The 10,550-nt window shown below is 45.6% G+C and overlaps 1 protein-coding gene across 4 annotated transcripts in view; it reads right to left on the bottom strand.

Annotated features, from left to right (window-relative positions):
• The window catches only part of gphna (gephyrin a), a 67,519-nt gene that overhangs the window by 12,271 nt on the left and 44,698 nt on the right, over positions 1 to 10,550 (bottom strand). For all 4 annotated transcript variants that reach the window (XM_061696609.1, XM_061696610.1, XM_061696611.1 and 1 more), the window contains 5 exons: positions 7,450 to 7,542; positions 7,192 to 7,247; positions 389 to 508; positions 234 to 292; positions 1 to 151 (listed from right to left, as the gene is read on the bottom strand). The exon at positions 1 to 151 is cut by the window's left edge and continues 3 nt beyond it. In XM_061696609.1, coding sequence (XP_061552593.1) covers positions 1 to 151; positions 234 to 292; positions 389 to 508; positions 7,192 to 7,247; positions 7,450 to 7,542 — 479 coding nt within the window. The remainder of the gene's footprint in view (positions 152 to 233; positions 293 to 388; positions 509 to 7,191; positions 7,248 to 7,449; positions 7,543 to 10,550) is intronic.

Raw genomic sequence — 10,550 nt, 5'->3', positions numbered from 1 at the left:
ATTTCCAGTTGACATGACAGCCACCACTGGGAACTTGTGCACGCTGACATCAGTCACACCCACTGTAGCCAGAAGACCGATCTCTGATGGGCCCATGTGTGTTCCTTTAGCTAACACACACTCTCCTCGTCTGATGTCATGACCTATTGGCCTGAACAGAAAATAACAAATGACTTCAATTACAGGTGAATTTCTGAAATACTTTTAGGTGTGTTTTTTTTTTTTTTTTAAACCTGATGTCCTGTCCAGGCCGAGCCTGCACCATAATCCTCACTTCTAACTCTTCGGTGCCCTGAAATATACCAGAGATAATATCACCATTTTTGATAAGACACATAGACACATGTACTCCCCCCCTCTCCCAACAATTATTATTTTTTTTGCTTACATCTTCAGACTCCCTCAAAAGTTCTGTATCTTCCACTTGGACTACTGCATCAGCACCACAAGGAATGGGAGCACCGGTTGTCACCCTCATCACCTGGCCTGGCATCACTGTGTGGGTGGGCTGCATTGATGCACAGTCATATTTGAACTGTCAATTTTGAATTGCAGTACATAATCTGCCTCAAACCAGGAATTTATACTGTGGTTTAACTCCTTCAAAAATAAAAATATGTAATTTCCCAGCAGCTGTCTTTTCTTGACTTCTCATTCACTCCTGCAGTTCAAAGATATAACATGACTACAAGTAATAAGTAATGTGACTGGCTTTTTTCTTCTTTTTTCCCCCCCCTTTTACAAGCACTCCCTCAATCGATGTTCCACTTTTGGTAGCTTTTTGGCAATATGTGCTGTTGTACAATCGTGTACAAAAACAGCCCTTTGGGATGACCACAGAATGAGTGTACGATGCTTTGTTGTGTTATGAATGAGCTAATCTCTCACTCCAATGTTGGAGTTACTGTTTTTCAAGCCATCAGGCGATTGCCTCCAAAATGTATTGATCACTGTTGTCTGACTGCAGTGACTGTTTTATTATGGGCATAAACGCATTTTATCGTCCATGTATATTTGGAGATTAGCCCCTTTGCATCATTCTGGTGATGCAAAGTGGATCAAATTATTCAGTGATCATGGAATCATTTATATCCAGGCTAAAGACTAATATTTCTGTTTTACATTTTAGAAGACTATTTTTTTAAACCGGTCGATCTATGTTCCTACCCTCACCTATGGTCACGAGCTGTGGGTGTCCGGGCTCTCCCTTAGAGATAGGGTGAGAAGCTCGGTCATCCGGGAGGATCTCAGAGTAGAGCCGCTGCTCCTCCACATCGAGAGGAGCCAGATGAGGTGGCTAGGGCATCTGATTCGGATGCCTCCCGGAATCATCCCCGGTGAGGTGTTCTGGGCACGTCCCACCGGGAGGAGACCCCGGGGACGACCCAGGACACGCTGGAGAGACTCCGTCTTTCGGCTGGCCTGGGAACGCCTTGGGATCCCCCCGGAAGAGCTGGATGAAGTGGCTGGTGAGACGGAAGTCTGGGCGTCCCTGCTAAAGCTACTGACCCCGTGACCCGACCTCGGATAAGCAGTAGATAATTGATGGATGGGTTGATGGATGGATGGATTTTTAAAAATTATGAATGATGACGCATTGTTCACGAAGGTATAAACCCCAATTCGAATGAATTTGGGATGTTGAGTACAATATAAATAAAAACAAAATACAATGATTGGCAAATCCTTTTTGACCTATATTTAACGGAATACACGACAAAGACAAGATATTTAATGTTCAAACTGATTTTTTTTTGTGTGCAAATCTTCAGAATCAGAATCATTATTTGCCAAGTATGTCAAAAACACACAAGGAATTTGTCTCTGGTAGTTGGAGCTGCTCTAGTACGACAACAGACATTTGAGACATAAAAACACAGTCACTGAGCGATAAAAGGTTACCAGTAATGTGGTAATGCGGGTACAATTAATTTTTTTGTTTTTTAGGACCGTTGTGCAAAATGATGCCGAGTCCTCTAGCAATTAGAGCAGTTTGAAATGACTAATAGAACAATAGTCTGGTGCCGTGACCATTGTGCAAATGGCGCAGAGACTTGAAGAAATTTATGCAGTTTAAAGTACCGTAATTTCTCGTGTATAATGCGCACCCATGCATAATACACACACCCAAAGTTGACCTCAAAATTCTGTAAAATCCTTCTGCCTATGTATCATGTATTTTTACAATCCATGATTTTCCCTCTACCCATATGATCAAAACGAAGTATTATCTGCATTTTGTTAAGTTTTTTTCAAATAATTATTCTGAAGTGAAGCACTTTATTTGAACACGTAATACTACGTTTTTCAATTGTCCCCAATACCAATGTATAAAGCGCAGCATTGACAGTTGATTTTTTTTTGGGGGGGGGGGGAAGCGCACTATACACGAGAAATTACGGTAACTAGTAGTGCAAAAATCTGGGACAATGTCAACTGCGCAAATGGTGCAGATACTTCTCAAGCACGAGTGGCCAGTATTGGTCAACAACAGATCTAGTGAAGGGTGGCGAGACTACGAAGCGAGTGCACGAGTAGTGTACAATTGGTCCGACAGAGATGTGATAACAGTCTCAAGACAAAATTGGCAGCATGTTACAGTGGAATTGTAAGTTAACTGTTTAAGAAGTTAATGGCAAGAGGGAAGAAGCTGTTGGAATGTCTGCTTGTTTTAGTTTGCATTGATCAATCGCACCTACCTGAGGGAACCAGCTGGAAGAGGTAGTGACCAGGATGTGAAGGGTCCAAGAGGATTTATCATGCTCTTGGCTTAGTTCTGGCAGCGTGCAAGTTCTGGGTAGGGGGGTACCGACAATCTTTTCAGCAGTTTTGATTGTCCGTTGCAGTCAGAGTTTGTCCTTTTTTGTAGCAGCACCAAACCAGACTGTGATGGAAGAACACAGGACTGGTTCGATGACTGCTTTGTAGAACTGAACCCAACAGCTCCTGTGGCAGGCCGTGTTTTCTCAGAAGCCGCAGGAAGTACATCCTCTGCTGGGCCTTTTTGAGGATGGAGTTGATCTCCCATTTCAGGTCCTGAGAGATTGTAATTCCCAGAAACTTGAAAGTCTCGACAGTTGACCCAGAGCAGTTGGACAGCGTGAGGGGCAGCTGTAGAGAAGGATGCCTCCTGAAGTCCACGATCATCTCTACAGTATTGAGCGTGTTCAACTCCAGGTTGTGTCGGCCGCACCACAGCTCCAGCCGCTCCACTTCCTGTAGATACGCAGACTCGTCACAGTCTTTGATAAGGCCGATGACTGTGGTGTCGTCTGCAAACTTCAGGAGTTTGACAGCTGGGTGCGTTGAGGTGCAGTAGTTCATGTAGAGAGAGAAGAGCAGCGGACAGAGGACACAACCATGGGGCGCCCCGGTGCTGATACTGCGTGTGGATGAGGTGGCCTCCACCAGCCTCACCTGCTGTGTCCTGCCCGTCAGGAAGTTGTAAATCCACTGGCCGATGGCAGGCGAGACGCTGAGCTGGAGAAGCTTGGAGGAGAGGAATTTGGGTATGATGGTGTTGAATGCAGAGCTGAAGTCCACAAACAGGATCCTCACATAGGACCCCGTGGCGTCGAGGTGCTTTAGGATTAAGTGCAGTCCCATGTTGACCGCGTCATCCGCAGACCTGTTTTGCTCGGTAGGCAAACTGCAGGGGGTCCAGAAGGGGACCTGTGACGCTCTTGAGGTGGGTCCAGCACGAGGCGTTCAAAGGACTACATCACCAAAGATGTCAGGGCGACAGACCTGTAGTAATTCAGACCCGAGATTGCAGGTTTCTCGGGGACTGGGATGATGGTGGAGCGTTTCAAACAGGGTGGTACTTCACACAGTTCCAGAGATCTATAGAAGCTCTGTGTGAAGACTGGAGTGAACTGGTCCATGCAGGCTTTGAGGCAGCATGGGGACACATGGTCTCGGCCTGCTGCTTTGTTGATCTTCTGTAGTTTGAAGATACGTCTCACATCCTGTTTGTGTATGGTCAACGCAGGAGGGGGAGTCAGAGGTGTGATGGTGGTCGGCAGTGCGGCTGGGTGGGTGTGGGGTATGAAACTGTCCTTTTCAAATCTGCAATAGAAGGTGTTCAAGTCGTCGGCTAGTCCTTTATTGTTCTCCGCTTGGGTGGGATGGTCGATTGTAATTGGTTAGCGATTGTAATGCATGCCAGACTGATTTGGAGTAGTTAGCCGTTTTTTTCTAACTTTACTGAATCATTTTCCTGTGTGATGTTAATTTCTTTAGTCAGCTGGTTTCTAGCGCAATTATACAGGGCTCTATCCCCACTTCGATAGGCGTCCTCTTTAGCCTGGCGAAGTTGCTTAAGTTTGGCAGTGTACTTTGTTGGTACACACACCTCTTCACAGAAACTGTAACACTGTCCGTATATTCATCCAATGCTACCAATTGAATTTTCAAAGACACTCCAGTCTGTGCCGTCTAAACAGCTTTGAAGTCTATCTTTGCTTTGTTGGTCCACTTCTTCACTGTATTCACCTTTGCGAATTTAAGTTTTGCCAATATGTTGGTATTAAGTGAATTAAGCAGTGATCAGACGAGCCCAGGTATAGAATAGAATGGTGTGCGTTATTTAGCGTAGTATAGCAGCGGTCTAAAATGTTATTTTCCCCCGCAGAACAGTCGATGTGCTGTTTGTATTTAGGGAGTTCGTGGTTGAGTTTAGCTTTGTTAAAGTCCCCAAGAATAATGAGGGGTGAGTGTGGGTGCTTTTTTTAAATTTCGCTGACTTGTTCATTGAGCGTTAGCAGTGCGGCGTACGTATTAGCTTGAGGAGGAACCGGCGAGGATGAAAGATACAAAACCATGCGGCGAGTACAATGACTTACAGTTCAAAAACAGCAACTCCAAGTCCAGGCTGCAGTGTTTACTGAGCTCCGTGACGTCGGTACACCATTTTTAGTTGATACAGAAGCATATCCCGCCGCCTTTTGTTTTCCCCGATAACGCCGTGACGCGGTCTGCCCGGTGTAGTTGGAAACCCAGAAGCATTATGGTGCCATCAGGGACGCGTTCACAAAGCCATGTCTCCATAAAGTACAGGGCGGCGGAATGTCCAAAGTCTTTAGTGGTCTTTCTCAGAAGATGAAGCTCGTCCATTTTGTAAGGTAGGGAGCTGAGATTTGCGAGGTGGATCGACAGGAGCGCCATTTCAAATCCTCTTTTACGGCGCTTCACTTGGATGCCGGCGCACTTCCCGCTTCGTCGCCTTCACCTCAATGCGGCGTGCGCCGTGGCCAGCTGCCCCCCCGGTGGGTAACATTGGCGAAAGAAAGTCCAGGGTAGACTCCCTAATGTTTAGCAAGTCTTCCCTTCTGTAAGTGAGTTGCGTAATGTCTCCAAAGACAAACGAAAAACACAAATACATAGACAATACTCGAGAGCACGTAACCAAGGCGACCAGACGGGTAGGCACCATCCCTCTCTCATTTCAAATTTGATGCCTGCAACACGTTCCAAAAAAGCTGGGACAGGGGCAACAAAAGACTGGGAAAGTTGAGGTATGCTGGGGGGGAAGAAAAAAAAAGAAAAAAAAAAAAAAACAGGTTTGGAACATTTCATAGGTTAATTGGAAACAGGTGAGCGTCAAGATTGTGTATAAAAGAAGCATCCCCGAAAGGCTCAGTTGTTCAGAAGCAAGGATGGGGGTGAGGTCACCACTTTGAACAAGTGCGTGAAACAATAGTTCAACATTTAAAGAACAATGTTTCTCAATGTATAATTGCAGGGAATTTCCAGATTTCATCATGAAACGGTTCATGATATCGTCAAAAGATTCAGAGAATCTGGAGAAATGTTTGCATGTAAGCGACAAGGCCAAAAACCAATATTGAATGCAATCAATCAATTCGATCCCTCAGGCAGTACTGTTTTAAAAACCTGCATCATTGTGTAAAGGATATTACCACGTGGGCCCAGGAGCACTTCAGAAAACTATTGTCAGTTAACACGGTTCATCGCTACATCTACAAATGCAAGTTCAAACTCCACCATTCAAACCAAAAGCCATATATCAACAACACCCTGAAACACCGCCGACTTCTCTTGGCCCGAGTTCATCTGAGATGGACTAATGCAAAATGGAAAGGTGTGCTGTGGTCTGATGAGTCCACATTCCAGACTGTTTTTGGAAATCATGGACGTCGTGTCCTCTGGGGTCAAGAGGAAAGGGACCATCTGGATTATCTGCGCAAAGTACAAAATCCAGCATCTGTGATGGTATGTTGGTGTGATAGTGGACAAGCAAGAATGGGAAAGAATTCCACCTACAAAGATTCAACAATTAGTTTCATCAGTTCCCAAACGCTGATTCAGTGTTGCAAAATGGAAAGGCGATGTAACACAGTGGTAAACAAGCCAATGTCCCAGCTCTTTCGGAACATATTGCAGGCATTAAATTAAAAATGAGTAAATATTTTTTTAAAAAACAAACATGATCATTTGAACATAATATTTAATAAATATACAATGAACATACATGTATTTGTCGTATATTCAACTGAATATAGGTTGAAAAAGATGCAAATCATTGTATTCTCTTCAACTCCACTGAAATTGGGATTTGTATGATAAAAGGCAAGATAAGGTTTTCTCAGAAAAGTAGAATTTTCAAAGTTTGGACAAAATAATATTATGATTTACTGTGTCGGATGCTTTTGTAATATCTGGAAAGACAGCTCAGACCACGCTTCCCAGCAGATAATTTGCAGTCTCTGCAGAAAATTTTGGTCCGGACCCAAATTGTAATGGTTGCAGATAATCAAGCTTCCCTTGTCATTTGTGCCTGCATCTGTGCCCAAAACTTAAGAGACAGGCACATACAGAGAGGTAAAACCAGTCGCAACATGAATTTAGAATTCTGTTCACAGGTACATTGAAGGGAAAAAGGTTCAGAATTTAGGATAGGTAACTGTGCTCCAACAGCTTCAATTGGGCAAAATAAGGGCAAGTCAAGCCAACAAAATTTAAAAAAGTCAAAGCAAAACAAAGAGTTTAGATGTTCTTTCAAAGCATCTCATTCCCTTCCTTTAGGTTTTGTACCATTGCAGAAGGTACCCCAATAGAAGGCTGCCAAAAAAAATGGTACTTTTTGTTGTCTTCACTAGTTTGGACAATGGAAATTAACTGAACTGATTTGGACTGAACTGTTTAGTGACAGAGTGAATAAGGGCTGACCTGTTGTCCAGCCTGTGATTCTCCCATGATGAAGCGATCTCCTGGGCCATCAGCAGCTGAAGGACAACAGACATAAATGAAATTAACTGTGAAAAGTAGAGCATCTATCTTGAATGGCAATTTAAAAGATGATTTCAATGCAGATTACAGTGTGAAAAATCTTAACTTTAAAACACTAAACACAAGAAGAACATATCACATGTAGTGAGGATTGACTGAAATAATCATCTCCTTTAATCAAATCTTCCCACTGCCTACCTCTTACAGCATAGCCATCTTTAACTGAGGCAGGAAATGGAGGAAGGTTGTCTTTGGCATAGATGTCCTGAGCGAGCACTCGACCCAATCCGTCTAGAAGAAAAATAAAATTTTCAAACCTTTCAACAAAACTTTGACAATCATATCAGGTACAGTTAGACATCAAAGGGACACTTGAAAGGAATTAGTCCCATCTAGCGATGAAATTGTGCATTGCAGCCAAACGAATAGCGCACTCTAGCGCCTAGCGTTTTTTGAAAAAGTATTGCAAAGATGGTAACCGTCGTACATCAAAAAAGTTTGAAGATCTCATCCGAACTTGGAGTGTTCACTCGTGTGAAGAGGCTCAAAACTAACCCTTCCTGAGGAGTCACCTTATCACGGTGGAAGGATTTGTGTGTCCCGATGATCCGAGAAGCTAAGTTGTCTGGGGCTTTAAGCTCCTGGTAGGGTTGACCATGCCAAACCGGTCCAAGGTGAGGGACCAGATGAAGTACGGCTGATAGACCCCATATGATGATAAATATAATTGGACCTAGGTTTCCCTTTCCCGGACGCAGCTCACTGCGGTCCCCCTCTGGAGCCAGGCCCCGGTGGACGAGAGGGTAGACTCCCTCCGCCTTTGGGTGTGGGAATGAGTCCTGACTGTTGTTTGTGCCTATGCACCAAACAGCAATTCAGAGTACCCTCCCTTTTTGGAGTCCTTGGACAGAGTGCTGGAGAGCGTTCGTTGGGGACTCCCTCGTTCTGCTAGTGGACTCCCTCGTTCTGCTGGGGAGTTCAATGCTCACATGGGCAATGACAGTGAGACCTGGAGGAGCGTGATTAGGAGGAATGAGCCCTCGACCAGAACCCGAGTGGTGTTCTGTTATTGGACTTCTGTGCTCACCACAAATTGTCCATAATGAACACCATGTTCAGACATAAGCGTGTCCACATGTGCACTTGGCACCAGAACTCCCTAGGATGTAGTTTGATGATCAACTTTGTGGTTGTGTCATCAGACTTGGTGCCGCATGTCTTGGACACACCAGTGAAAAGAGGGGCAGAGCTGTCAACTGATCACCACCTGGTGGTGAGTTGGCTCTGATAGTGAGGGAAGATGCCATCCCAACATGGCAGACCCAAACGTATTGTGAGGGTCTGTTGGGAACATCTGGCTAAGTCTGTCAGAAGGAGCTTCAACTCCCACCTCCAGCAGAACCTCACCCACATCCTGGGGGAAGCATGGGCCATTGAGTCAGAGTGGAACATGTTCTGCGCCTCCACTGTTGAGGTGGCTGACTGGCGCTGTGGCAGTAAGGTGGTGGTGCCTGTCATGGCGGCAATCCCCGAATCCGTTGGTGGACACCAGCGGTAAGGGATCTCGTCAAACTGAAGGAGGAGTCCTACCAGGCCTTTTTGGCCTGTGGGACTCTGGAGGAAGCTGATAGGTAACGGCTGACAATGCGAAACGCAGCTTTGCTGGTCGCTGAGGCAAAAACCCGGGCATGGGGGGAGTTCCGTGACGACATGGAGAACGAGGGACGGCTTTGAGGAAATACCCGTCCACCACCCTCAATATTGTGTATGGTGGGGACAGGGTGCTGCGGACCGCAAGTCCGGAAGTTGTGAGACGGTGGCCCAAATACTTCAAAGTTCTCAATTCCACCGACACGCCTTCCCATGAGGAAGGAGAGTCTTGGGACTTCTTTCTCTGGGGTTGAGGGCTCCAAGGTGGTTAAAAAGCTATCGGTGGCAGGGCCCCGGGGGTGGATGAGATCCTGAAGGCTCTGGACATTGTGGGGCTGTCCTGGTTGACACACCTCTGGAACATTTTATGGACATCAGGGACAGTGCTTCTGGATTGGCAGATTGGCATGGGAGACCGGGGTGTGTGTTCCAACTACAGGGGAATCACACTCCTCAGCCTCCCTATTCAGGAGTTCTTGAGAAGAGTCCATTGGGAAGTCGAACTTCAGATTGAGGAGGAGCAGTGTGGTTTTCATCCTGGCCGTGGGACAGTGGATCACCTCTCCACCCTCGACAGGGTCCTTCAGGGTTCATGGGAGTTCGCCCAACCAGTCTACATGTGCTTTGTGGATTTGGAGAAGTTGTTCAACCGTGTTCCTCGGGGAGTTCTGGGCAGGGTGCTTTGGGAGTATGGAGTACTGGATCCCTTGTTAAGGGCTGTTCGGTCCCTATACGACCGGTGTCAGAGCTTGGTTTGCATTGCCGGCAGTAAATCAGATTTGTTTCAGGTGAGGGTTGGACTCCGCCAAGGCTGCCCTTTGTCACTGATTCTGTTCATTAACTTTATGGACAGAATTTCTTGGCACAGCTAAGGTGTTGAGGGGGCCTGGTTTGGTGACATCAGTATTACGTCCCTGCTTTTTGTAGATGATGTGTTTCTGATGGCTGCATCAAGCTGTGATCTTCACCTCTAGCTGGAGCGGTTCGCAGTCGAGGGTGAAGCGGCTGGGATAAAAATAAGCTCTTCCAAATCTGAGGGCAAGGTACTCAGTGAGAAAAGGCATTGAGAGTAGCCGGATGACGTGGCTCGGGCATCTGATTAGGATGCCTCCCGGACGCCTCCCTGGTGAGTCCTCCCGGATGACCGAGCTTCTCACCCTAACGGAGAGCCTTGCACCCTATGTGCATCACTATGTTATTTCAGAGGTGAAGTCAACTGTTTGAATTGAAACATGCTAAATGTACAACACCAATTTCAATGAAGTTGGGACGTTGTGTTAAACATAAATAAAAACAGAATACAATGATTTTCAAATAATTTTCAACCTATATTAAATTGAATACACTACAAAGAAAAAGATATGTAATGTTCAAACTGTTAAACTTGATAGTTTTTAGCAAATAATCATTGCACTTAGAATTTTATGGCTGCAACACATTCCAAAAAAGCTGGGACAGGTGGCAAAATAGACTTAGAAAGTCAAACACCTGTATGGAACATCCCACAGGTGAACAGGCTAATTGGGAATTGGGGGGTTCAGAGAATCTGGAGAAATCACTGCATGTATGCGGCAAGGTCGAAAACCAACATTGAATGCCCGTGAGCTTTGATCCCTCAGGTGGCACTGCATCTAAAACCGACATCAATG

This window comes from Phycodurus eques, chromosome 14 (genome assembly GCF_024500275.1).
Source record: "Phycodurus eques isolate BA_2022a chromosome 14, UOR_Pequ_1.1, whole genome shotgun sequence".
NCBI classification, from domain to species: domain Eukaryota; kingdom Metazoa; phylum Chordata; class Actinopteri; order Syngnathiformes; family Syngnathidae; genus Phycodurus; species Phycodurus eques.
Note: the sequence above shows the minus strand (reverse complement) of the source record. Positions and strands in the feature narration are given on the sequence as shown.